Genomic DNA, 27,956 nt, shown 5'->3' on the forward strand with positions numbered 1-27,956 from the left:
CGCCACCACGCCTGGTTTCCAAATTGGGTCTTTAATATCTTCCTTAATTCTCATAATAATTCTTTGGGGGGAGGCACTATGTTCTTTCTTTCTTTCTTTCTTTTTTTTTTTTTTTTTCAATACTGGGGATTGAACCCAGGGGCATTTTACCTCTTGAGTCACACCTGCCCCAGCCCCTACATTATATATATAACATTATAATCTACTTATATACGAATATACTGGGTGTTTCAAAGCCAGAAGTGTGGTTGCACCCGGACTGTAGAGAGGAAGGACTTCTGTTTGGAGGTCTGGACTGGAAGCCGTGCATTCTACTTATATACATATAATTACATCATATATTTTTTCTAAATGAAAAAAATATAAATATATAAAATATAGAGATATATTTATATAATATATACTTTTAAGTTTTTTTTTTTTTGTGGGTCTGGAGATGGAACCCAGGAGCGTTCGACCTCTGAGCTATATCCCCCTGCCCTATTTTTTATTCTTTATTTTGAAACAGGGTCTTACTGAGTTGCGGAGGGCCTTACTAAGTAGCTGAGGCTGTCCTCGAACCGTGATCCTCCTGTCTCAGCCTCTCAAATGCTGGGATTACAAGCCTGCACCACCATGCCCAGCTAGAAACAGGGTCTTTCTAAGTTCCTAAGGCTGGCCTTGAACCCACAATCCTCTTGTCTCAGTCTTCCCAAGTACTAGGATTACATGTGTGTGTCACCATACCTGGTGGGTTGGTACTACTTTTTCTTTTACAGATGTTGAATTGGAAATCCAGAGATAGGAATTTTATTTTCCAAAGGTCCTGTAGCAATTAAGGGGCAGAGCTGGGTGATTTTAAAGTTCACACTTAAGGCCAGGCGTGGTGGGGCACGCTTGTAATCCCCGTGCTTGGGAGGCTGAGACAGGAGGATCGCACAGGTTCGAAGCCAGCCTGCTACTTAGTGAGGCTCTCAGCAACTTAGTGAGACCCTGTTTCCAAATAAATATAAAATAGGTCTGGGAGTGTAGCCTGGAGGTAGAAAGCCTCTGGGTTCCACCCCAGTACCACCAAAAAAATACAAAATAAAAAAATAAAGTTCACACTTAAAGTTTGCTATTTTCTGACACTTAGGAGTAAGTTAGCATTGATCCTGCCTAATGTGTGCAGAGCTTAATACCTCAGGTGATGAGGTTTGAAAGGTGGGCTACCTCTGCTCATTATACATGGGTCACACTTGCTGTGAACTGCTGAGGATTCTAGACCTGGGGGATGCTGAGGGTATAGAAATGAATGAGAGCATCCCCAGGTTTCAGCATTCTCCCAGCTTACACAGCATGGCAGAAGTGTAAGTAGTGTAACAAAGTGTGCCTGAGTCTTGTGATGGAGAGTTAGAAAAGATCTTCAGGAACTCAGGAGGACTCCAGCCTGGGAAGCCAGGGCAGCTTCAGGAGGAAGCAGAGACCTGAGGTGTCATAGGAGTTGGCCAGATCACTGGAGGGAATTTATACCAGCTAGCGAGGACATGTGTCATCCATATGCTACATTCCTAGCCCTATTTTATTCTTTATTTTTAAAAAGGGTCTTGCTAAGTTATCATGCGCTGCTGACTTCAAATCTGTGATGCTCCTTTCTCAACCTCCAGGTACTGGGATTACAGGTGTGCACTGCCACCTGTACTGAAGGTACCAACTAAGAGTACCTTCTTTGTGGGCTTTTATGAAGAATAAATGAATTAATGTACTTGAAGTGCTCAGAGCAGTACCTCTACATAGTGTTCAATAAATACTGGTGATATCTGTCATTCTTTTGCAGACTTTGGGCAGTTCAGCGCCATGCATTCTTTACAATGTATTCTCCAAGTACAGAAGTCTCTAAGGTGGACACCATTGGCTTCTGTGCCCTGGCTCCTGCTCAAGCACTGCAGGGCACACAGCAGCCTCCCCAGCACTGCAGGGCCCAGCTCAGAGCGGAAGGAGGATGAAGTTTGGAAGGATTTCAGGTCCAGGCTGACTACAGGACCAACTTTCCAGCATTTTTTAAGTGTTTCCGCTCCTCAAGAAAAGCCATCTCCAGAAGCAGGGGCCCCACCCCCCTACCTCACGGTGGATGACCTTTTAGGAAGGCAAAGAAAAGGTTAGTTTTACTTTTATTTATCCTTTTAGTGTCCTACCACTTCTTTCTAGTACTTATGGCCTGGAGATTAATCCCAGAGGCATTCTACTTCTAAGCTACACTGCTATCCCGATTTTATTTCTTATTTTGAAACAGTCCCACTAGGTTGTTGAGAGCCTTGCTAAATTGATGAGGCTGGCTTTGAACCTGGGATCCTCCTGTCTCAGCCTCCCAAGTACTAGGATTACAAGCGTGCGCCACCACACCCGGCTCCCTTTTCTCCCTTTTTATAACCACATTTCCTTGATTCTCAGGACATGTTTTCCTCATTTTATAAATGACATAGCTTATAATTGGTATGTGTATATATTTTTTGTTCTGAAAGGTTGCCATTAACTTGGGACACATCTGGCAGTTGGTGGTGTTTTAAGATTGAGACAACAGGGGACTTAGTGGATACCAGTTGCCTTCGTTCTTTCTGGGGCTTTTGGGAAAAGACCTTTTGAAATGCGTGATCCCTTGTCTGTCTGCCTTGGAATCTTCCTTCCATTTTAGTGTACCTTGAGACGTATGGCTGCCAGATGAATGTGAGCGACACCGAGATAGCCTGGTCCATCTTACAGAAGAGTGGCTACCTGCGGACCAGCAACCTGCAAGAGGTACATGCATTTCGGGCTTCCTGGTCCTGGGTGAGACTCCATCTGTGCAGTTCTTAAGTGCAGTTGCAGGAATAGTGTGCAGCCTGCTGAAAGAGTTCCCTGAATGAAGTGTACCCTGGATTCTCTTTTGTTCTAGCTACTTTCTTTTTTTTTTTTGGTACTGGGGATTGAACCCAGAGGCATTCTACCTCTGAGCTACACCCCAAGCCCGATTTAATTTCTTATTTGGAAACAGGGGCTCAGTAAGTTGTGGGGGCCTCACTAAAGAGCTGAGGCTTGCCAAGCGTGGTGGCGCACGCTTGTAATCCCCGCACTTGGGAGGCGGAGACAGGAGGATTGCGCAGGTTTGAAGCCAGCCTCACTGGCTTAAGAGACCCTGTTTCCAAATAAAATATAAAATAGGTCTGGGAGTGTAGCCTGGAGGTGGAAGGGTTCCATCCCCAGTACCACCAAAAAAAAAAAAAAAAAAAAAAAAGAACCCACGGATATTCCACCTCTGAACTACACCCCCAGCTCAATTTTATTTTTATTTTGAAACAGGGTCTTGCTAGGTTGATGAGATCTCACTACTTGCTGAGGCTGTCCTTGAACCTGTGCTCCTCCTGTCTTAGCCTCCCAAGTACTGGGATTACAGGCACATGCTACCACGCTCAGCTTAAGGCTACTTTCAAAGATCATAATTTTTCTTTTTTCCTTTCAGGCTGATGTGATCCTTCTTGTCACGTGTTCCATCAGGTATGCACTTGTTTTTTTCCCTAAGGAGTGACTATCTTGTGTAATCATGCCAGAACTAACTACGCAGCTGACTTACCTGGGGGGGTTGCCAGCAGCAGTTTCCCTGAAGTGGAGAGAGTTTTGATACGCTGACTGACACCTGCTGAGCAGATGCTGTGTGTCAGACTTCATGTGAGCACTGTATGTGCATTAACAGTTTAGTTCTCAAAACAACCCTGTGAGGTTGGGGCTCTTATAAAACCCATCTTATATGTGAGGAAACGCAAAAGTCTTTTTGAGCTTTTTGTTGCTACTAATAGTATTAATTTATCATACAACTGCCTGGGTGAGGGTCGGCTAAAGGGAGTGGGGGATTTTTGAACAGAGACGGGTAGCATCCATCAGAGGTGGCTAGGAAAGACTTGGCCACAGGAAGTTCATCATAGGTAACACACTCTCCTTACTTTCTGTGTACGAGGCATACTAGTGCGTGTAATTCTAGAACTGGCTGTACCATCAGCTGATTAATTCAACGTTTTTATTCTGACAAACTTTGCTGCATGACACTGAGCTTTATGCTTTGGGAGATAAAGGACCCTTCCTCCATGGAGCCTGGCTTTAGGGAGCTGGGTCTAATACGGGAACTAAGACAGATGTACATATTGCTCTAATATCAGATAGGAAATAAGTAAAATTTCAAATTAAAAAAATATTGCTAAGTATAAGGGAAAGTATAAAGTGGAAGGAGAGTTAATGGAAAGAAAACCCTAAACAGAGGAGAATTAGGGAAGACTTTGCCAAGTAGATTGTTTTTGAGTTTGGCTTTACAATACAAGCTTGTCAGGATTTGGAGATGCAGGATGGGTGTCATTTTAAGGAAAGTGAGTGATTGCAAGTCATGTTTCTTCAGCTGCCCTGCCTATACTCCTTGGGTCTGAAGGTAGGTGTTTAAAGGATTGAAGGTGGTTTTTATTTTCTAACCACGTCCTACTCTTTAGACTGCTCTGTAGTTTAGTTTTGGCTCAGTTTTGCCTCTTGATCTCTGTAGGGAGAAGGCTGAGCAGACCATCTGGAACCGTTTACATCAGCTCAAAGCCCTGAAGACGAGGCGCCCCCGCTCCCGGGTGCCTCTGAAGATTGGGATTCTAGGTATCCGGTAATTTGCAGATTTTGTCCATTTTGAGATTTGGGCTCCAAGAGGTTCAACACGCTAGAGTTTCCATTAGAGGCTGGAATCCCAGGGTGTGAAGAAACCTTCTACGTGCCATGCAGTTCTTGTCCCTAATGTCAGAGGCTGCAAGATTAAATGAGATAAAGCTTACAAAAGGGCTTTCATAGTTCCTGTAAGTAATAGGTACTCAGAAAGTGGTATATTCTTCTAGAGTCTGCAGCTCATGGTGTCACGGAGTTACAGATACTGTAGAGTTTGGAGTCTAAAGGACCAGCCTGAGTTTATGATGTAGGCACCTTCATCTGGACTCCTGAACCATGCCCAAGTGAAGAGCCAGGTCTGCACTGACCAATATGGTAGCCACTAGCCACATTTAAAATGAAATAAAAAATTCACTTCACTTCTGTGTCATATTAGTTACATTTCATCTGCTCAGTAGCTTCTCACGACTAGAAGCTACCGGTTTGGACAGCACATAATCTAGTCATTTTATTTCTATCTAACATGTTTCATCATCTTTCTTTTCTTCTTCTTTTTTTTTTCTTCCAGTAGTGAGGATGGAACCCAGGGGCGTCTACTTTAGAGCCAGAGCCCAGCCCTATTTTTTATTCTTTATTTTGGTGGTACTGGGGGTGGAACCCAGAGACTTTCTACCTCCGGGCTATACTCCCAGACTTTTTTTAAAAATATATTTTATTTGGAGACAGGGTCTCACTAAGTTGCTGAGAGCCTCACTAAGTAGCTGAGGCTGGCCTCGAACCTGTGCGATCCTCCTGTCTCAGCCTCCCAAGCGCGGGGATTACAAGTGTGCGCCACCACGCCCGGCTTTTTTATTCTTTATTTTGAAATAGGATATCACTAAGTTGCGGAGGGCCTCACTAAGTTGCTGAGGCTGGCTTTGAGCCTGCGATCCATCCTCCTGTCTCAGCCTCCTAAGTACTGGCATTCCAGGTGTGCGCCACCATCCCTAGCCTCACTTTCTATAAATTTTAGCAAAAATTGTGGTTTAAAAGAGAGGGAGAGAAAAGTACTAGTGTAGTTGTATATAAGTAAGTTCATCACACAAATTTTTTTGTTTTAGTGCTAAGTAATTTTCAACTGAGAGAAGAGGTGGTCCATGTCTTGGAAGGCTTTTGAGGGGCTAGGGGTTTAGCTCAGTTGTAGAATGCTTGCTTAGCTTGTGTGAGGCCTTGGGTTCAACCCCCCAAATTGACAAAAAAGGAAAAGAAAGGATTTTAGGTGGGTTTTTTTTTTTTTTTTTCGTTTTCCTTGTCATTAAATTGAATTTTGCTGAACCCTTTTTCTGTGGTTTTCTCATACAGAAAGATGAGAGTTCCAGTGCTATGGGTCAGATCTGAAGGATGATTCTAAACTTCTCTAAGTTTCTGTGCTCTGGTCTCTAATTTAAGTTAGAGATAATATACTAAGAAGAAGCCATGAGGCCAGATGATTTTTTTTTTTTTTTACATGAGATATTCAGCACTTTATTGTAGTCTTTATGTTAGATAACTTTGCCCAAGTGTAAGCTATGATATTTGGTACATTAAGTATATTAATGCCTACAGTATTTCCAGCTTAAAATGGGCGTCTCACTCAACATCCCTGCTGCTGTGATCCCAGGCAGATGAATTTAAAATCAGGCGCTTGTTTCTTCTCTTCCAGGCTGCATGGCTGAGAGACTGAAGGAGGAGATTCTCAACAGGGAGAAAATGGTGGATCTCTTGGCTGGTCCGGATGCCTATCGGGACCTTCCCCGGCTGCTGGCTGTGGCAGAGTCAGGCCAGCAGGCTGCCAATGTGCTTCTTTCTCTGGAAGAGACCTACGCTGATGTCCTGCCAGTGCAGATGAACCCCAGTGCCACTTCTGCCTTTGTGTGAGTTGCTCCCAAGGCTCAGGGAGGGAACCTCTTTTCCTTCTCACTTTTTCTTTTTTGCAGTACTGGGGATGGAACCCAGGGGCATTCTACCTCTGAGCTACACCCCCAGCCCTATTTTTTATTTATTTTGAAACAGGGTTTCACTGAGTTGCAAAGGGCCTCACTAAGTAGTAGCTGAGGCTGTCCGTGAACCATGAACCTCATGTCTCAGCCTCCAAATGCTGGGATTACAAACATGTGCCACCACGCCCAGCTCCTTCTCACTTTTATTTTATTTAATTTTACTTATTTTATTTTTTTTGCGGGTCTGGGGATTGAACCCAGGGGCATTTGACCACCTAGCCAAACCCCTTGCCCTATTTTTTTTCTTTATTTTTGAAACAGGGTCTCACTAAGCTGTGGAGGGCCTCACTAAGTAGCTTGAGGCTGTCCAGGAACCTTGATCCTCCTGTCTCAGCCTCCTGAATGCTGGAATTATAAGCGTGCGCCACCATGCCCAGCTCCTTCTCACTTTTAAAAGAACACAATAAACTAATTACATAAAAAGGAATATTTGCACGTGGTATGGTACAAAATACAAAAATATTTAGTAAGACTCCTCCACACCTGTCATCCCTAGTCCTAATTCACTTTTCAAAAGCAGTGTATATTCCTTGCATATACATTAATTTATCCTTATTGGATCTTTTCCTACTCTTTCTTTTTTTTACATAAATAATAGTATAAGTATACTTTTTAAACTCTTTTTCTTCCACTTAAAATATTTTGGACTTTTCTGATTTAAAATTTTTTTCTAGCCGGGCGTGGTGGCGCACGCTTGTAATCCCCGCGCTTGGGAGGCAGAGACAGGAGGATCGCGCAGGTTCGAAGCCAGCCGCGCACGCTGGCTTAGGAGACCCTGTTTCCAAATAAAAATGTAAAAATAGGTCTGGGAGTGTAGCCCGGAGGTAGAAGGGCTTTCAGGAACCCTAGTACCACAAAAAAAAAAAAAAAGGAAAAATTTTTTTTTCTAGCTGGGCATGGTGGCACATGCTTGTATCTTAGTATTTGAGAGGCGGAGACAGGAGGATTGCAGGTTCAAGGACAGCCTTAGCAAGTAGTGAGACTCTCATCAATTTAGCAAGACCCTGTTTCAAAATAAAATAAAACCCTATTATTTTGAAACAGGATCTTGTAGTCTTGCTAAATTTATCTTATGGTACCAGGGTACAGTCCCTAGTACTACCAAAAAAAAAAAAGAAAGAAAGAAAGAAAAAAGAAAACATGAAGAAGAAAGTGAGAATCACTTATGATTCTAATACCTAATGATAAATATTATCATATCATTCCTGTCCTTTTCCTTTGTTTGTGATTTTTTTTTTTTTTTTTTTTTTTGGTGGGTCTGGGGATGGAACCCAGAGGCATTTGACCTCCGAGCTACATCCCCTGGCCCAATTTTTTAGCCTTTATTTTTAAACAGGGTCTCAATGAGTTGCAGAGGCCTCACTAAGTAGCTGAGGCTGTCCGTGAACGCGATCCTCCTGTCTCAGCCTCCCAAATGCTGGGATTACAAGCGTGCGCCACCACGCCCAACTCACACACACACACTTTCTAACATTTTTTTTCTGGTCTGGATGTGAGTTCAAGTAATATACCCATAATTGAAAGTGGGTACAGTGGCACACGCCTGTAATCCTGGAGCATCACAGGTTCAGCAACTTAGGTTAGCCTCAACAACTTAGGGAGGTTCTGTTCCAAAATAAAAATAAAAAGTCTGGTGATACAGGTCAGTGGTAGAGTGCCCTCGGTTTAATTCCCAGTACCAAAATAAAACAGTATGAAATCCACATGTGGTAAGTCTGCACTCTGTTCCTGCACTAATGTGCTTCCTTAGGCCAACCTCTTTGTTCACCAGTTACAGTTTGGTTTGTATCTGGTCATAGTGTGTGCCTATAGTCCCAGTATTTGGAAAGGTGAGACAGGAAGATCACAGGTTTGAGGCCAGGCTCAGCAACTTATAGTTTGGTTGTGTCATAGATGATTAGATATTAGTTTTTCTTTTTTTCTTTTCTGGTGTTGGGGATTGAGCCCAGGGACATTCTACCTCCAAGCTACATTTCTAGCCATTTTTTATTTTGAAACAGGATCTTGTTAAGTTGTTGAGGTTAGTCTTGTTAAGTTGCTGAGGCTGGCCTCAAATCTGTTATCCTCCTGTTTCAGCCTCTCAAGTACAGGGATTACAGGCATGCATCACCATGTTTGGCTTTAGCTATTAGTTTTTTGGTGATACTGGGGATTCTACCTAGGGGTATTCCACCTCTGAGCTACACCCTTAGTTCTGTTTTATTTTTTGTTTTGAAACAGAGTCTTGATAGGTTTCTGAGAGTCTTGCTATGTTTCTGAGGCTATCCTTGAATCTGTGATCCTCCTGTATCAGCCTCCCAAGTATTAGGATCACAGGCAAGTGTCACCTTGTCCAGCTTAGCTACTAGCTTTTAAAGATTAAAGTGTCTGTTTGGCCGGGTGTGGTAGCGCACGCTTGTAATCTCCGCGCTTGGGAGGCGGAGACAGGAGGATCGTGAGATTCAAAGGCAGCCTTGCTGGCTTAAGAGACCCTGTTTCCAAATAAAATATAAAAAATAGGTGTGGGAGTGTGTCCTGGAGGTAGAAGAGTTCCATCCCCAGTACCACCAAAAAAAAAAAAAAAAAAAAAAAAAAAGTGTCTATGAGCTGGGTGTGGTGGCGCACGCTTATAATCCTTGCATTTAGGAGGCTGAGACCAGAAGACCGTGGTTTGTGGACAGCCTCAGCTACTTGCTACTTAGTGAGGCCCTCTGCAACTCAGTGAGACCCGGTTTCAAAATAAAGAATAAAAAATAGGGCAGGGGGTATAGTTTGGAGGTACAATGCCCCTGGGTTCCATCCCCAGACCCACCAAAAAAAAAAAAAAAAAAAAAAAGTGTCTGTTTGCTGGGTGTAGTGGCATATACCTGAAATCAGCACTTAGGAGGCTGAGACAGGAAGAGCACAGGTTCGAGGTTAGCCTCAACAATGTTTTGCAATTCTCAGTAATCTATTGTGACTGTTTCAAAACAAAAAATAAAAAGGGCTGGGAGTATATCTTGGAGGTAGAGTGCCTCTGTGTTCAATCCCCAGTAGTACCACTACACAAAAAAGAAAGTTGACTTTAGTGCTTTGGAGACCTCGGATTGGTCCAGTGTGGGTGTGGAGGCAAGAGAATTCAGAGCCAGAGAACAATCCCGAGCGAGTTCCTTGGGTCCTGCCAAGACACCTGCTTCTGTTAACCGAGCCCTGGTTCTTTCTTCCCAGGTCAGTCATGCGGGGCTGTGACAACATGTGCAGCTACTGTATCGTCCCTTTCACGCGGGGCCGGGAGAGGAGTCGGCCCATCACCTCCATTCTGGAGGAAGTGAGGAAGCTTTCTGAGCAGGTGAAACTTCCCCAGACTCTTCTGTGAGCACGTTTCAGGAGGATGAGGACAGCCTTTCTGGTTTTCAGCCTGGGCTATTACTCAGTTGCACAAGTTTAGGATCATATCAGGCCAGAAAGAAATGCCTGGTCTGCATCTTTGGTTTGCTGCCCACAAACCGTGGCGATCCACTGCCATGCTTGCCGGGAGGCAGCACAGCGCAGTGGCAAGAGCAGTGTGCGTTCTCTGCACCATTCTCCATCTTGGTGCCCGGCTAAAGTCATTCAACCACCTTCTTTTACTTCTTTTTTTTTTTTCTTGTGGTACTGGGGATTTGTGGTATTGGATACTTTACCTCTGAGCTACACCCTCAGCCCTATTTTTATTCTTTATTTTGAAACAAGGTCTCACCAAGTTGCAGAGGCCTTTGCTAAGTTACTGAGGCTGGCCCCATCCTCCTGTCTCAGCCTCCCAAGTGGATTAGAGGTGTGTGTGGCCATGCCCAGCTTAACCATCTTTGAAATGCAGTTTCAAAACAAAGATTGGTAAAGAAGATAGAATATTAAGCTTTCTGGTAGGGCCATTGGAAAGGTTGAGGTAACGTTTTTAAAGTAGCCAGGAATGCCACGTTGGACTGTTTTGGAACCTCTCGCATCCTTTGCTCATTCCTCGTTGAGCCAGCTCACTCGTTGAGGGACAGAGCACAGAGAAGGGAGCTGTTTCTCTGCTTCTTGTGGGGTGTCGGTCCCTTCACCTTTGACGAGCTTCCTCTCTGGTCCCAGGCCCGAGTCTTTAGCGCTACAGAAGGTGGGAGTTTGACACTTGTCTCCCAGTGACGTTTCCCTGTGCCGTTCCTCGTTTGGCTCGGGACTTTGGGAGCAGGCAGGCTAGCCCCTGCTGGCTCTTAGCCTTTCTTTCCTTTTATCCTTCTTTGGCTGTGCTAGAGATTGAACCTAGGGCCTCACTGTGCTAAGTGGTGCTCTACCACGGAGCCGTTCCCCAGCCCACGCTCCTGCCAGTTCTGAGTCAGCCATGTGCCTGTGTTTGCATGTGCTCTCTCCACATTCCAGGCCATCCTGTTGCTGCTTTCCCTGGTCCCCGGCCACTCACAGCCAGTGAGCCCCCACCCCCGCCTCTCCGAGAACTTCTGCCCCAAATTGTCTCCTTCTCCTCTGCCAGCTTTCCCACAAACTCCTTCAGGACAGAGGCATTCTCTCTTTATGGTACTGGGGATTGAACCTGGGAGTGCTTTACCACTGTGCTACATTCCCAACTATCTATTTATTTATTTATTTATTATTTAGATACTGGGGATGGAACCCAGGGACATTCTACCTCTAAGCTACACCCACAGCCCTATTATTTTTATATATATATATATAATTTTTTTTTTTTTTGCAGTACTAGAGATGGAACAGAGAGGGGCATTCTACGTTCTAGCTATACCCCCAGCCCTATTTTTTATTCTTTATTTTGAAACAGGGTCTCACTGAGTTTCAAAGGGCCTCACCAAGTAGCTGAGGCTGTCTGGGATCCTGTCTCAGCCTCCTAAATACTGGAATTACAAGTGTGCATCACCACACCTGTTTTTTTTTTTTTTTTTTTTTTTTTTTTGGTGGTACTGGGGTTCCTGGAAACCCTTCTACCTCCGGGCTACACTCCCAGACCTATTTTTTTTTTTAATATTTTTTATTTGGAAACAGGGTCTCTTTAAGCCAGCTGAGGCTGGCTTTGAACCTGCATGATTCTCCTGTCTCTGCCTCCCAAGCGCAGGGATTACAAGTGTGCGCCACCACACCCAGCTCATACCTGGCTTTTTATTTTTATTTTGAAACAAGGTATCCCTAGGTTGATGAAGAGTCTCACTACTTGCTGAGGCTGTTCTTGAACCTTTGATCCTCCTGCTTCAGCCTCCTGAGCAGCTGGGATTACAGGTGTGGGCCTTTCTTTGCACCTGATTTATTTAAGGTTTTTTTTCTCAAGTTCAGTTCTTTAGATAAGATACTGACTGAAGCATACAGTTGGAGACAGAACACATTTATAGTTGGCTCTTGGCATATTTAATTTTATTTAACCATTTGGCATGAAGCTACTCAACACGTTTTTATCTTGCTTCCAACATTGTTTTTCTTTTTTAGGGGCTAAAAGAAGTGATACTTCTTGGTCAGAATGTTAATAGCTTTCGGGACAATTCTGAGGTCCAATTCAGCAATGCAGTGTCTACCAATCTCAGCCGTGGCTTCACCACCAACTATAAAACCAAACAAGGGGGGCTTCGCTTTTCTCACCTTCTGGATCAAGTTTCTAGAATAGATCCTGAAATGAGGATTCGTTTTACCTCTCCCCACCCCAAGGATTTTCCTGATGAGGTAGGTATCATCAGGGGGTGGTGACAAACTTCTGGTACCCTGAAGGATGCCATCCATTGGCTGGGCTCACCAGGTATGCAGCAGGGACCCCGAGTCCTGCTTGGAGGAGCTTGTGGTGGGTGCTGTATCACTCTCTGGTCTCATGGCCCTTTGGCAGGACTTGAAGTCCACCGAGGTTGGGGTGGAGCTAGGACTGAAGCTGCAGAGGAGGTGAAGAGCACTTGTGGGATCTTAGGGCTGTGTAGTTTGTTACAAGGCGGCAGTGGACGGCAGTGATGTGGTGTAAGTGGAGGACAGGGAGGGAGCAGTGTGATGTGGGAAATGCCCCGACTTGAGCCTCAGGTTGACCCGGATCGAAGCCCCAGCTTGCACACTGCTTTTCCACTAGGTGTGTAAAGATATATTTTAACTTGTCATCCATGTGTATCAAGTGGGGTTAATAACTTTCTTCTGAGCAGGCGTGGTGGCACATACCTATAATCCCAGTACTTGGGAGACTGAGATAGGGGATCACAGATTCTAGGACAGCCTCAGCAGATAGTGAGACTCTCATCAACCTACCAAGATCATGTTTCAGAATAAAAATAAAGTAGGACTGGGGGTGCAGCTTGAAGGTGGATATCCCTGGATTCAATACCCAGTATCACACAAAAAAGAAAAAAAATCCTTCTGCTTTGGGTTGTTGTGAAAGATGTAATGTGTCAAACTTAGCACAATGCCAGGCATTAAATAGGTAGTTCACATGTAAAACTTTTCTTTTGATTTTTTTTTTTTTTTTTTTTTTTTTTGGTGAAATGTCTGTCTTTTAGCCTTACTACTCACTTTACCTTCCTGGATTATTTATCTTCTTAATAAGTTTTAAAAGTTTTTTCTTTTTTATTGTATTTTTAATTTTTTTTTTTTTTTTTTTTTTTGTGGTGCTGGGGATAACCCAGGGGCATTCCATCTTTGAGCTACATCTTCGGCCTTATTTTGTTTTATTTTGAAACAGAGTCTTGCTAGGTTGATGAGTGTCTTAATACTTGGTGCGGCTGTCAAACCTGTGATCTCTCTGTCTTAGCCTCTCAAGTACTGGGATTGCAAATGTGTACCACCATGCGTGGCTTTTTTTTTCTTCTTTTTTTCTGGCAGTACTGGGGATTAAACTTAGGTTCTTATTGTACTAGGCAAGCATTCTACCACTGAGCTACACTCTCAGACCTAGTTTTAATTTTTTTCTTTTTGGTATTCAGGTTTAAACCCAGGACCATTGTACCTCTGAGTGACACCTTAGTCTCCCTTTTATTTATTTTTGGAACAGGTCTCACTAAGTTGCTAAGGGTCTCACTAAATTGTTGAGACTGGCCTCAAACCTGTAGTCTTCCTGTTTCAGCCTCCCAAGTACTAATATTACAGGCATTTGCCACACACCCAGTGCTAGTTTTAATTTCTTGATGGTATCTTTTAAAGCGGTTAATTGATTTGTGAGATAAATGTCAGTTTCTCCTTCCTTGTCTGATGGTCCTTTGTCAGTACTTCCCCAAAACAGCCTGTGACTTAAATCTGATCCTTTCTTCTTTCTACTTTCTTTCTTTGTGGTACTGGGGGTTGAACTCAGGGGCCTTTTACCTCCAGGTTATACTCCAAGCCCTGTTTTACTTTTTATTTGGAAAAAGGTCTAAGTTGCTGAGAACCTCACTAAGTTGTTGAGGCTGGCTTTGAACCTGTGATTCTCCTGTCTCAGCCTCCCAAGTACTGGGATTACAGGTGTGCGCCACCATGTTCGGCTTCTTTCTACTCTTTCAAAAGCAGAGATACTCTCAGGTAAAATGTCTGGGGCAGACAGAGGGCAGCTTGAACAAGTTCAGGATCCGGGTGACCTGTGTGCTTGATTTAGTCTACATTCCATTTACTTGAAGGTAAACGTTGGAACAGCAGCGAGGTGGCATTCCTTTCTGCCAGGTTCTGTGGTGAGGCTTGGCTGACCTGCAGTGTGTTCTCTTTATCAGGTTCTGCAGCTAATTCATGAAAGAGACAACATCTGTAAGCAGATCCACCTGCCAGCCCAGAGCGGAAGCAGCCGCGTGTTGGACGCCATGCGAAGGGGGTCAGACTTCCTTGGGCAGGGACATGCCGTACCTTCCCATGTTTCCTTGGTGACTGAACAGTGTGTGTAGGGCTAGGAACTAGCACAGTTTGGTGCACATAGTGGCTGCCACTGAATTTTTATTGTATGAGTAAATCTAAGCACATTGGAATTTCTGTGTACTCTATAAACAGAATAAGGATTAGTCACTTATTTTTAATTGTTTAACATTTTTTAAATTAAGCCTCTGGCTTACTCTGAGAGTATTTATTTTCTTCCTTGCAGTACTGGAATTAAATCCAGGGCCAGTGCATTGCTGCTCCAGGACTCTAGCACTGTGTGACATCCCAGCCCTTTTGTTTTATTTTGAGGCAGTGTCCTACTGAGTTCACCAAGTAACTCATGAACCTGCTCCCCTCCTGTCTCGGCCTCGGGGAGCTGGCCTGGTGCATGCCACCACTCCTGCTGTATGTGGACATTTGTTGGGACCCAGAGACATTCTACTTCCGAGCTACACTCCTGGTCAAGTTTTATTCTCTGTTTTTAAATTTTTTTGGTACTTGAGATTGAACTCAGGGGCATTCTACTTCTGAGCTACACTCACAGCCCGATTTTATTTATTTATTTATTTTGAAACAAGGATCTCACTGAGTTGTTGAGGCTGCTCTTTAGCCTGTAATCCTCCTGTCTCGGCGCCCAAGTACTGGGATTACAAGCATGCGCCACCACAGTGGCTTCCTCTGTTATTTTTATTTTGCAACAGGGTCTCACTGAGTTGACTATAGAGTCTCTCTACCTAATGAGGCTGTCCTTGATCCTACGATTCTCCTAGCTCAGCCTCCCAAGTACTGGGATTACAGTGCCACCACTCCCAGATTACTATGAAATTTTAACCCCTTAACTTTCAAGAATAATAGAAAAAAAGCCAGGTGCAGTGGCACACGCCTGTGATTCCAGTACTTGGGAGATTGAAACAGGAGGATTGTGATTTTGAGGACAGCCTCAGCAACTTAGCAAGGCTTTCAGCAACTTAGACCCTATTTTAAAATAGAAAATAAAAAAGGGCCGGGAGCTGGGTGTGGTGATGTATACCTGTAATTTGGGAGGCTGAGACAGGAGGATGGAAGGTTCAAGGACAGCCTCAGCTATAGTAAGATTCTTAGCAACCTAACGAGACCCTGTTTCAAAACAAAAGTTTAAAAAAGGACTGTGTGTAGTTTGGAGGTACAGCGTCTGGATTCAATCCCAGTACCACATACGACTTGCTGAGATTCTTCTCGAACCTGCGTTCCTCCTATCTCAGCCTCTCCAGTACTGGGATCACTTTTTTAGCATTCATTAGAAAAATATTTGTGGAGCTGGGTGTGGTGGTGCACACCTGCAATAATCCCAGTACTTGGGGGATCCAGGTTTGAAACCAGCACTGGGGATGTAGCTCTGAGGTAGAGACACACACACACACACACACACACACACACACACACACACACACTCATTACTGGGGATGTAGCTCTGAGGTAGAACCACACACACACACACTTGCGCGCGCTCGCTCTCTCTCTCTCTCTCTCTCTCTCTCTCTCTCTCTCTCTCTCTCTCTCACACACACACACACACACACACACACACTTCAGGGCTGGGAATGTAGCTCAGTGGCTGCTTGGGTTAGATTCCCAGTACTGCAGGCAGACAAACAAACAAAAAATGTTTACCTAGGTTTTTTTTCTTTCTCTTCTCTGTTACAGATATTCAAGAGAAGCGTATGTGGAGTTAGTTCACCATATCAGAGAGACTATTCCAGGTACATTTAAGAATGCTGAGCATGTTTATCTACCGTAGTTTACAGTGGTCTTGGTTAGATGGAGGCAACCCTCAGTCCCTTGTTACATCATTTTAATACTTTTGCTTCTTATCATTTTGTTTTCTCTCTCTTTCCTTCTACGTTTACACCTTCATTCACATCTTAGCTCACTCCATTTTATGGCTGGGGAATCTGTAGCCTAGAGAAGGGGTATCTTCTCTATTGTCCTGCAGTGCACAGCACTGCACTCAGCCCAAGGCCAGTGCACCTGGCTCCACATCGTCCTGCCCAGTCAAGGTGAAAAGAGTGTTCAAAAAAGGTCAAACTGGGTGTTTATTTTCTTAGTACTGGGGATTGAACACAGGTGCATTCTACCCCCTAACTACACCCCAACCCTTTTTATTTTTATTTATTTTTGTGGTGCTGGAGATTGATCCTAAGTGTGTTCTGCCTTCGAACTACACCCCCAGTCATGTTTTATTTTGGTGGTACTGGGGGTGGAACCCAGAGGCCCCATTCATGTTTTATTTTGAAGTGGGATCAATGTCTCTAAGTTGCTGAGGGTCTTGCTAAGATGCAGAGGCTGTCCTCAAACTCCTGTTTCAGCCTCCCAAGTACTGGGATTATAGGCATGCACCACCACACTTGGCTCAAACTTGATTTTTTGTCTTGGTCTTGCTAAGAAACACTCAGAGGTGTAGATTAGCTTGTGGTTTCAAGGCCAAAGTGAGTTCTTTTCTTTTCTAGGGGTGGTTTCTGGGGATTGAACCCAGGGCCTTGTGTATGCTGGGCAAAGACTTTACCACTGGGCTACACCCCAGCTCCTGTTTCCTTAGTTTGTGTTTCTGAACATATGAGAAAGAACTTAATCCTTCTTGTAACTGACAAAGTTAGTTGCAGTTTAAGTTCTGTTTGGGAGGCAATTGATATTTTTTAACATATGTACTTTTTCTAACTAGTTTTATGACAGCTTATTACTACAGGTTTTAGAGACAGTTTCTTTCCTGTTATCTTAACCCTTATTTCCTTTTCTCCTTCCCCTTCCTCCTAAAAACTACTCTCTGTAGTCTTTCAGTTTAGATTTGGTTGAGAATGTCTTAATTTCCCCCAGTTTTTTAATTACTGTGCAGGTGTCAGGCACACTCACTAGTCTTGGCGGGCAGGAGGGTGTGGAGCGAGGTGCGCTGGCCTTGGGCTGAGTGCAGAGCCCGGGTAGAAGAAGTCGCTTCACTTCTCTGGGCTGTAGATTCCTCAGCCTTCAAGTGGAGTTAGTAGAGCTCATCCATCAGGTCATTGAATGACTGAATAGACGGAGTTAAGGATGGATAGTAAAGCACAGCACTTGGTAAGTATTCAGTAACTAGTCGTTGGTGCTGCTGTTTTCTTTCTTTCTTTTTGTTGTTGGTGGTGCTGGGGTGGAACACAGAGCCTTTCTACCTCTGGGCTGTACTCCCAGATCTGTTTTATATTTTATTTGAAAACAGCATCTCACTAAGTTGCTGAGAGCCTCACTAAGTAGCTGAGGCTGGCTTCGAACCTGCGCGATCTTCCTGCCTCAGCCTCCCAAGCGTGAGGATTACAAAAATGGCTGCTGCCATTTTATTAACATTTTAAAAGTATATTTTACCCCCATAATATGTATAGTTATTATGTTAATTAAAAATATATAGACATATAAATAGAAGTATATATTTTTAGTTGGGTGTGGTGGCACATTTCTGTAATCCGAGTACTTGGGAGGCTGAGCCAGGAGGATCACAGGTGAAGGACAGCCTCAGCAATTTTGTGAGACTCTCTGCAACATAGTGAGATCCTGTTTCAAAATAAAAACTAAAAAATGGGGCTGGGAGTGTAGCTTGGAGGTAGAATGTCCCCCCTGGGTTCAATCCCCAGTACCGTAAAAAAGAAAAGAAATATATATATTTGTGTGAGACCCTGCAAGATTTTCACTAGTAAAGCAGGACCCATTTGGAGACTCCTAGTGTTCCTCTGAATCCGGCATCTGAAGTAAATGACCTTTTCTGGTGCTGAGGGACATGTAGGCTGAGAAGCCAGCTCTGGTGTGAATTGTGGTGAAGATGCCGGCCCACCCCCCTCGCTCCCTAGTGCAGTTCTGTGTTAACTGGACGTGGCTGCGTCTTCCTGGGGAGGCCTTTCGATTGCTCCCCCTTCCTTTGCAGTCCTGAGTGCCGCGGTTCCTGTTGAAGGTAAGCGGCAGCGCCTGTTGTCCTTGTGCCTTAGGTGTGAGCCTCAGCAGTGATTTCATCGCTGGCTTTTGTGGGGAGACCGAGGAAGACCACTTGCAGACAGTGTCTTTGCTGCGGGAAGTTCAGTACAACACTGGCTTCCTCTTTGCCTACAGCATGAGACAGGTGAGCTCTGAGATGGGGAGGACCGCGCTGTCATTCCTGACCAGCGAGGGGCGATTGTAAACAACTGGGCAGAGAGGAGACGGCATGGCAGTTCCTGCGAAGACACAGGCTCTCCTGCCGCTGCTTTTTCATTCTTCTAGTTACCTCTTGTCTACTCGTGACACAGTTCAGCCAGTTTGAAGTGAAAAAGAGTACCATGCTAGTGTCTCTGTATTAACATATTTTATTTATTTATTTATTTATTTATTTATTTATTTATTTATTTATTTTGTGGTACTGGGGTTCCTGGAAGCCCTTCTACCTCCGGGCTACACTCCCAGACCTATTTTTACATTTTTATTTGGAAACAGGGTCTCCTAAGCCAGCGTGTGCGGCTGGCTTCGAAACTGCGCGATCCTCCTGTCTCCACCTCCCAAGCGCGGTGATTACAAGTGCGCCACCACGCCCAGCTGTATTAACATATTTTAAATCAGGTTGATTAAATCAGGAGGGAAAGAGACTTGTTCTCCTTACAGGAAATCTAAAATCATTTCTTAACATGCAGAACTTCTTCTTCTTCTTCTTCTTCTTTTTTTTTTTTTTTGGCAGTACTGGGGATGGAACCCAGGGGCATTCTACCTCTGAGCTACACACCCAGCCCTATTTTTCTATTCTTTATTTTGAAACAAGGTCTCACTGAGTTGCAGCAGGCCTCACTAAATAGCCGAGGCTCACTGTGAACCTGCAATCCTCCTGTCTCAGCTTCCCAAATACTGGGATTACAAGTGTGCACCACCACTCCCGGCTCAGAACTTCTTTTTTGGTCTATTGACATGGTTTATTTACAGAGGCCCCTGGTCATGTTCTCTACCTCCCTCAGCATTTTCTTATTTCTGCTTTCTTGGCATACTGACATTTACTTTGGAGTTTTTCCTATAACATGAATTGCCAGGGAAACAAAGCAGGAGATTAGGAAGAAAGGAAAGAATAATGCATATTTCCTGTAGAGAGAAGAGAGTCTTGGTCTGCCATTTTCTTTATGGTAGGGATAGATTGGTATGGAGTGTGTGTGTGTGTGTGTGTGCGCGCGCGCGCGTTGATGGGGATTAAACCCAGGGGCATTCTACCTCCAAGCTACATCCCCAGCCTGCCCTCTCTTATCTAACTATCTATCTATCTATCTATCTATCTTGTGATACTAGGGATTGAATCCAGGAGCATTCTACATCAGGCTGTTCTCTTAGCTGTATTTTATTTTTTATTTTGAGTTTTGGAGGGCCTCACTAAGTTGCCAAGGCTGACCTCCAACCTGTGATCTTCCTGTCTCAGCCTCCCAAGCACTGGGAATACAGGCATGTGTCACCACATCTCACTTATTCATTTGCTTTATTTTTATTTATTTACTTTTGCGTGTGTTGTTCTGGGGATTGAATCCAGGGGTGTTGTACCTCCAAGCTATCCCCCCGCCCTCTTTACCTTTTGTTTTGGAACAGGGTCTCACTAGGTTGCTGAGAGTCTTACTTAGTTGCTGAGACTATCTTCAAACTTTGATCCCCTGTCTCTGCCTCCCAAGTACTGGGATTACAGGTGTGTGCCACCACGCCCAGCTCATTCATTTACTTTTATTTTTTATTTTTATTTTTTGTTGTACTGAGGGTGGAACCCAGGGGCTTTTCTACGTCCGGGCTATACTGGTAGACCTACTTTATACTTTATTTGGAAACAGGGTCTCACTAAGTTGTTGAGAGCTTCACTAAGTAGCTGCGATCCTCCTGTCTCAGCCTCTCAAGCACTGGGATTACAAGCGTGTGCCACCACATCCAGCTTCATTCATATGTTTTAAAGTCCACTTGTCTCATGTTCTGTGAGCAGTATAAATGGGCCAATAATCATTTAGTGTTTATCCAAGTGTAACCTGAGGATAAATATCAAGAGTAATTTGGAGGTTCTGGTTTTTGTGCTAAATTTAGAATTTAACTCTTGCAAAAAGGTGATTCTAGGTGGAACGAGGGATTGGGTGGAGCGCGGCGCGGGCTGTTGCTTGGCAGGCCGGTCCTGGCCCGGTTCTCAGCACCTGTGCCTGCTCTGCAGCTGTGGGGCTGCAAGCGCCGCCAGGGCGTTGGGGTGATCCATGGGTAGCTGTGGCCGTGATGACCGATCACGGCCAAGAGCAGCGCAAGGAGCTGGAGGCTCTGGTGTCCGTCTACCCCGACTCCTTCACAGGTTGACTGCACGTTGATCCAACCCTCCTAAAATCTAGTCTTCCAGAACACAGATGGACTCTCCTGATACCACATTCTCCTTCCGTAGTGCTTCACTTGACGAGGTCCTAAGCATTCTCAGGAAATCCCCCCAGCTTCACCATTACTGTGACATCTGAGGCTGGAGAAAATGATGAAACAGTCCAGACTCTCCTCACGTTTACATACAGGGAAGAGTACCCAGAGGAAGCGCCTCTTTAGGAAATAATCTCCCAGCAAAATCTAGAAGATAACGATGTGTCAGGAGTTACTAGATTATTAGCATTTCAGGTTGAAGAGAATCTTGGTATAGTGAAGTTCTGTACTCTAGTGACAGCTTTGCAAGGAAAGTTAAATGGAATAGAGGATCAGCTAAAACTAGGGAAAAAAAACCCTAAAAAGAATAGAAAAAGAAGCAAAGAAAAAATTCTTCCATGGCACTCCTGTAACAATAGAGAATTTCTTAAGTTGGAAGGCCAAGTTTGATGTAGAGTTCTTGGAAATTAAAAAGAAACAGATTTCTGGGCGTGGTGGCGCACGCTTGTAATCCCCGCGCTTGGGAGGCGGAAACGAGAGGATCACTCAGCCAGCCGGGCTGGTTTAAGAGACTCTGTTTCCAAATATAAAAAAGTATAAAATAGGTCTGGGAGCATAGCCTGGAGGTAGAAGGGCTTCTAGGAATCCCAGTACCACCAAAAACAAAAACAAAACAAAACAAAAACAGATGAAAGAGAAAGAACAAGCAGGAAAGAGTAAATTAGTGGGAAACAGCTGCTTGAAACATGTAATCTCGACATCTGGTATCCAGTTCTTGGACGATGCTGGAAGCAGTGTGGAGGTAGATGAGTCTTTGTTCCAGGAAATGGATGAGTTGGAGCTGGAGGATGATGAGGATGATCCAGACTACAGCCCCGCTGACCCAGGGAGCGACTCGACAGGCTCCTGGACTGTCTCCATCTCCAGAGGCTTGGCTGCCACAGCATCTGTGGCTATGCTGAGAGGGGTTTGATTTTCCTTTTTTTTGTTCTTAAGAGAAAAAAAAATTCTTCAGGAGAATATTCTTCTGATCAATTTCATCATTGAACTTAATAAGCTGACCTTAAAAAAAAAAAAAAAAAAAAAGCTGGTTGTGGTAGCTCACCCTTGTAATCCTAGCATTTGGGAGGTTGAGACAGGAGGATCCTGGTTCACAGCTAGCCTCAGCTACTACTTAGTGAGACCCTTTGCAACTCAGTGAGACCCTGTTTCAAAATAAAGAATAAAAAATCAGGCTGGGAGTGTAGTTCAGAGGTAGAATGCCCCTGGTTTCTATCCCCAGTACCCCCCCCCCACACACACACACACAGTGATTCTTAAGAGGTAACTTTTTTTCTTGGAATGTTCCCAGATCCAGAGAAATTGGTTCAGTCTTGGATCTCTGTACATGTGTCTGTAACTTGCAGATAAAATGAGTATGCGCCTTCTATGCTCTAAGAATGGATTCTACAAATCTTTACTGACCTACGTTTTTTTTTTTTGTAGAAGACACGGGCATATCATAGGCTGAAGGATGATGTCCCAGAAGAAATAAAGTTAAGGCGTTTGGAGGAACTTATCACTGTCTTCCGAGAAGAAGCTTCAAAAGTCAATAAGTCCTATGTAGGTTGTAACCAGCTGGTATTGGTAGAGGGGGTAAGGCCATATGTATATGTTTATATGTGTGTATGTTATATTTTGTTGCTAGTTTTATTTATTTGGTAGTACTAGTGATTGAACTCAGGTTTGCTCTACTTCAGAGCTACACCCAAAGCCCATTTTATTTTTTATTTTAAACAGAATCTCACCAAGTTTCTGAGGGTTGCACTAAGTTACTGAGGCTGGTCTCAGACCTGTGCCCTCTTGATTCAGCCTCCCAAGAACTGGGGTTACGAGTGTGTGGCACCACCTACCTCATTCCCAGTTGTTTTTACTTTTTATATTGAGACAGGCTCTCTCTCGGTGGCTCGGGCTGGCCTGGAACTTGTGATCCCCCTTTCTCTGCCTCCTGAGTAGCTGGATTGCAGGTGTTACCACCACACCTGGCTTCTAGGAGGATCTAAAGTTACTCACCATCCCTTCTGCTGGCCAGCGCTGGGTGGCCTCTGCATCAGGCACTTCTCCCCATGCGTTCACCGGGTCAGGGCTTTCCTCTGTGCTGTGCACTGGCCTGTCCACACAGCAGTAGGAGACCCTGGGATTTCAGTGTCTCCTTGGGCAAGGAAGGCTCTGTGGGAAGACCCTTCAAGGTGTGAGTCAGAGGCTACAGTTTCTACCCTTTTAGAATTTAGGACTGTGGCAGATTAATAAGTGCTTTTCTTCTTTCCGCAGGTCAGTAAGCGCTCTGCCACCGACCTGTGTGGCCGGAATGATGGAAACCTCAGGGTGGTCTTCCCTGATGTAGACATGGAGGATGCCGCTGACCCCAGGCTCACGGTCAGAGCCCAGCCTGGGGACTATGTGTTGGTGAAGGTGAGGTGCCCTTTGGGCTTTTTTTGCACTGTGAAATGAATGTTGATTTGAAGAATTTGGGGAAATAAAGTTTTCCAAGAGGAATTTTTTAGTCAAATAAAAATCTCTTCAATTGGGAATGGTGACACATTCCTGTAATCCCAGTACTTGGGAGGCTGAGACAGGAGGATTGCAGGTTTGAAGACAGCCTCAGCAAGTAGTGTCTCATGAACCTGGAGATAGCCTGTTTCAAAATAAAAATAAAATTGGGCTAGGGGTATAGCTCAGAGATAGCCCTGGGCTCTATCCCCAGTACAAAAAGAAAGAAAGAAAGAAAGAAAGAAAGAAAGAAAGAAAGAAAGAAAGAAAGAAAGAAAGAAAGAAAACACCCAACAAAATTCTTCTCAGCCTATACAATGGAAGGGTACCTTGTTTTTGTTTTTTTTCTTGCAGTACTGGGAATGGAATCCAGGGGCATTGTACCTCTGAGCTTCATCCCCAGCCCCCAATTTTTTATTTTTAAGTCTTTTTATTTTTTGAAACAGGGTCTCACTGAGTTGCAGAGGGCCTCACTAAGTAGCTGAGTGAGGCTGTCTGTGAACCGGGATTCTCCAGTCTCTGCCTCCCGAATGAATGCTGGGATTACAAGGGTGCGCCACTATGCCCGGCTCCTCCTTCCCTCCCTCCCTCCCTCCCTCCCTCCCTCCCTCCCTCCCTCCCTTCCGGTGTGGTACTAGGGATGGAATCCAGGGGGATTTTACCTCTGAGCTACACCCCCCTGCCATACTTTTTATTCTTTATTTTGAAACAGGGTCTCACCGAATTGCAAAGAGCCTCACTAAGTAGCTGAGGCTGCCCGCGAACGGTGATCCTCCTGTCTCAGCCTCCCCAGTGCTGGGATTACAAGCGAGCGCACCATGCCCGGCTCGTACTTTGGTTTAAATGTTAGTCTCCTAAGTAATGTCTTCTTGTTTTTTTTTTTTTTTTATCGTTTCTTTGCCCTGGAAGGGTTCTTTGTGGGATTTGGAGTATGTCCTAGCTACGAGAGGCCAGGAAGCCTAAGTGACTTTGAGCGAGTTGAGGGCGCCTTTGTTATGCAGCATCCTCAGCAGCGGCGTGTGCGCCTTCCCTGGGTGCGCCTTCCCTGGGTGCGGCGTGGGGTTGTCTGTCCCTCCTCCCCCTCCTTTATTGGGGCCTTCCTTTCCTTCCTTCTCCCTGCTCCCCTTCTCGTACTGCCAGTCTGCCATTTTCCTTTCTTTCTGGCTCTCATGTTCACTTTCCCCAGATCAGAGCTGGCAGGGTGCGCTCTGAGCGCCGGGCGGGAGCAGGTGCGGCCTGCACGAGGGAGGGCATGCCAGGGAGGGTGCGCATGCGCCTTCCCCACTGCCGGCCTTGCCTGCCAGCTCGCCCGTCCTGTGGCGCTCAGCCTTTGTCTTGCCCTGGTCACCTCGTCTTAGTGATGGGAGCCATGGCCTGTGGCGTACCTGAGGAAGGCTTCTTCCCCAGGCATGTAACTTCTGTTTATTGGCCTGGAAATTCGAACACTACTAGAATTTTTCTGTTCCAGTGGGAACTATATCATCTTTCTTAACTTATTAAGTACCCAGGGTTTTTTTGTTTTTGTTTTTGTTTTTTGTTTTTTGCAGTGCCGTGGATTAAACCCGGGAACATTCTACCTCCAAGCTACAGCCCTATTTTTATTCTTTATTTTAAAACACGGTTTCACTTAGTTGCAGAGGGCCTCACTAAGTAAGTACCTGAGCCTGGCTATCAACTAGAGATCCTCCTGTCTCAGCCTCCCAAGTACTGGGAGGCCCTTCCCTACACTTTAAAGTTAACCATGTAGGCTGGTTGTAGTGACGTAAGCTTGTAGTCCTGGTACTTGGGAGGCTGAGACAAGAAGATTGCAGGTTGGAGGCCAGCCTCAGTAACTTAAAGAGTCCCTGTTTCAAAATAAAAAAAATTAAAAGGGCTGGGGGGTGTAACTTGGCAATAGACTGCCCTTGGGTTTAATACAAATAAAAAAGTAAAGTTTATTTTTCTGATTTCTACACCATAGTTTTTCCTGTTTGACGATTGTCAAATTAAATCAGCCGGGCGCGTTAATGCAAGTTTGTAATCCCAGCATTTGGGAAGCTGAGACAGGAGGATTGCGGTCCAAGGACAGCCTCAGCTACCTGGTGAGGCCCTTGGCAACTCAGTGAGACCCTGTTTCAAAATAAGTAACAACAACAACAACAACAAAAATAGGGCTGAGGGTGTCACTCAGAGGTAGATTGCCCATGGGTTCCATCCTCAGTACCGAAAAAAAAAAAAAAAAAGGTATATATTTTTGGTACTTGTCTTCTTTCCCTCAACCTAATGATTCCTTTTTTTGGTGGGGGGGGGGATCTGGGGATGGAACCCAGAGGCATTCGACCTCCGAGCTACACCCCCTGCCCAATTTTTTATTCTTTATTTTGAGGTACAGGGTCTCACTGAGTTGCAGAGGGCCTCACTAAGTAGCTGAGGCTGTCCGCGAACTGCAATCCTCTGGTCTCAGCTTCCTGAATGCTGGGATCACAAGCGTGCGCCCCCATGCCTGGCGGATGATTCCTTGTTTGAATCATTAATGATTGTTTTTCTCTCGCCACAGTATATGCATTGCAGCATTCATGGCCATTTGGTTGTTTCCGTTTGGAGCTATTACACATGATACTGCTTTGAATATTCATGTCCAGGTGTCTTAGTACGTGGACATATTCATGTCCAGGTGTCTTAGTACGTGGACATATTCATTTCTGTTGGGCACGTGACATGGATTTGCTCGTTCATAGTGTTACATAATAGAAGTAGCCAAAGTGACTGCATTAGTTGACACTCCTGCCAGCAGCTGAACACTCCAGAAGCTCCACCTCAGTGTCCATCCCTGCTGTCCTGTAGTGTGCCACCGCCGGCCGTGTGCTCTGCGGAAGCCTGGGGGACTTCTCGTTGGAGCCCCATGAAGTGCAAGGCATGCGTGCCCTGAGCGTGGCCGCAGCCGTGTCCCAGCCGCACACCTGCTGCTCGCTGCTCCAGCCTGCGGCCTCCTTGTGTCCCTCAGGCCTGCTTCCGTTCTCGGGGCCTCCGTCCATGCTGCTCTTTCTGGACAGGCTCTATCTTCAGGTTCTCTCACACGTCTCCTTCTCAGGCCTTCCCTGCACACTGTCTTTGGCAGTAGCTCTCCCTGCCTTACTTTCATCCCTGGTTACCACTTTAGCCCATTTGATCACTATAGCACTTTCCAGTATCGAAAGTCATTCTTGTTTATGTACTTGCTACTACTTGTCTTTTCCTGAAAGTTCCTCTGAGGGTAGGAGATATCTTTCCTGTCATCTGCATCTCCAGCACCTGGGATAGTTGCCAGTACCGAGGAAGCACTCACGGACCCATTTGCTCTGGTCAGAAATGTGGCTGCTGGTAACCTGGGGACTCATAGCCCTTCAGCTCTTAATTAGAGAGGAAAGAGAAACTTTCCCACCCAGGATACACATCAGAGGGCAAGGTCATGATGGGCAGCTCACATCTGAGCCTTGTGGTTGGATCTGGGGAGGAGCCATCTCTTAAGAGACGGGGCCGGGCGTGGTGGTGCACACTTGTAATCCCAGCATTCAGGAGGCTGAGACTGGAGAATCGCGGTTCGCCGAGAGCCTCAGCTACTTAGTGAGGCCCTATAAAAAATAGGGCAGAGGGTGTAGCTTGGGGGTCAAATGCCTCTGGGTTCCATCCCCGGACCCACCAAAAAAAAAAGAGAGAGAGAGAGAGAGACAGGGGAGTAGTGACTCTGGGACAGGCCTGTATTTGACTTGTTAAGCTGTGTACATTGCCATTCCATCAGACATCTCCCCAGTGTTTGGGATACAGCAGGAACCACGCAGTCTCTGCCAGCCTGTCTCCTCCTTTTGGTGGCCTCTCCTCTAGAGGCTTCACATTCAAGTCCCTGTAGTGCAGTCCTGGTCACCTTGCCTTCTTTCAGATCACTGCTGCCAGCTCTCAGACACTCAGAGGACACGCCCTCTGCAGGACCACCCTGAAGGGCTCCTCCGCGCACTGCTGACCTGAGCACATGGCCTTGGCGTCGACGTGGGCAGGCCTTTTCCCATCGGAGGGCCATAGGACTGGTCACTAAGGCAAGAAGTAGCGAAGCTTTGGAGACCGCGGCCAGTGCTGGAGACCTGTGCATTAGGTGGCAAGATGCACCTTGCTGCTACATGGACACCTTTTGTAACCATTAAATTCACCTAGAGCTAATGTCCCCTTTGTCTCTTATTTTTGCCTGGGTCAGTGTTTCTGGAGTTTTCCTATGGTCTGGGTTGAGTGTTTGCCAGCCCTGTTTATGTTGGAAATACTGCCAGCCTCTCTGGTTTTCTCCCCTGGGCCCTGAGAGGAAGAGACTGAAGGAGGGAGGGGAGACACACAGGCTTAGGGAAAACTGCTCTAGAGCACTGACACTTCTGTTTGGTACAAAAACCAGGGCCTCCCTCTCCCTTTCAAGGGCACATCCCCAGCGACTAGAGACCTCCCATTGGGGCGCAGTGTTCACACCACCTCCCTGTCTGCCACACTGGATCTGAGCCTGAACATGTGGACCTCCGCGAGCACTCGAGGTCGCAACTCTAGCAGGGGCGAGGGGCAGAAACAGGAAGAAAAGCCTCCATCATCGTCATGACGGCCCCGGTGCCCTGGGCAGCCCCTGACTTGTTGCCTCATCACTCACGTTAT

At 45.4% G+C, this 27,956-nt stretch overlaps 1 protein-coding gene and 1 pseudogene across 4 annotated transcripts; both read left to right on the forward strand.

The window, feature by feature from the left end:
- Window positions 1-1,815: 1,815 nt before the first annotated feature.
- CDK5RAP1 (CDK5RAP1 mitochondrial tRNA methylthiotransferase) lies at window positions 1,816-27,291 on the forward strand (the record flags this gene model as incomplete). Of its 3 annotated transcripts, none has more annotated exons than XM_080716651.1 (13): window positions 1,816-2,116; window positions 2,651-2,754; window positions 3,455-3,489; window positions 4,517-4,617; window positions 6,302-6,512; window positions 9,825-9,945; window positions 12,063-12,293; window positions 14,282-14,379; window positions 16,104-16,159; window positions 18,401-18,531; window positions 22,272-22,421; window positions 23,097-23,237; window positions 27,211-27,291. In XM_080716651.1, the coding sequence occupies 13 exons, from the start codon at window positions 1,816-1,818 to the stop codon at window positions 27,289-27,291; spliced, it is 1,761 nt and encodes a 586-aa protein (XP_080572777.1). The 3 variants fall into 3 exon arrangements, with proteins under 3 accessions (XP_080572777.1, XP_080572778.1, XP_080572779.1); XM_080716652.1 differs by having other exon boundaries at window positions 22,275-22,421; XM_080716653.1 differs by lacking the exon at window positions 12,063-12,293.
- Window positions 20,661-21,759, forward strand: LOC308277090 (RWD domain-containing protein 1-like; annotated as a pseudogene). Its single transcript has 3 exons — window positions 20,661-20,733; window positions 20,845-21,267; window positions 21,475-21,759. The product of its transcript is annotated as an RWD domain-containing protein 1-like (transcript).
- Window positions 27,292-27,956: the final 665 nt, after the last annotated feature.

Source organism: Muscardinus avellanarius (genome assembly GCF_963383645.1).
Source record: "Muscardinus avellanarius genome assembly, chromosome: 19".
Classification (NCBI taxonomy): Eukaryota; Metazoa; Chordata; class Mammalia; order Rodentia; family Gliridae; genus Muscardinus; species Muscardinus avellanarius.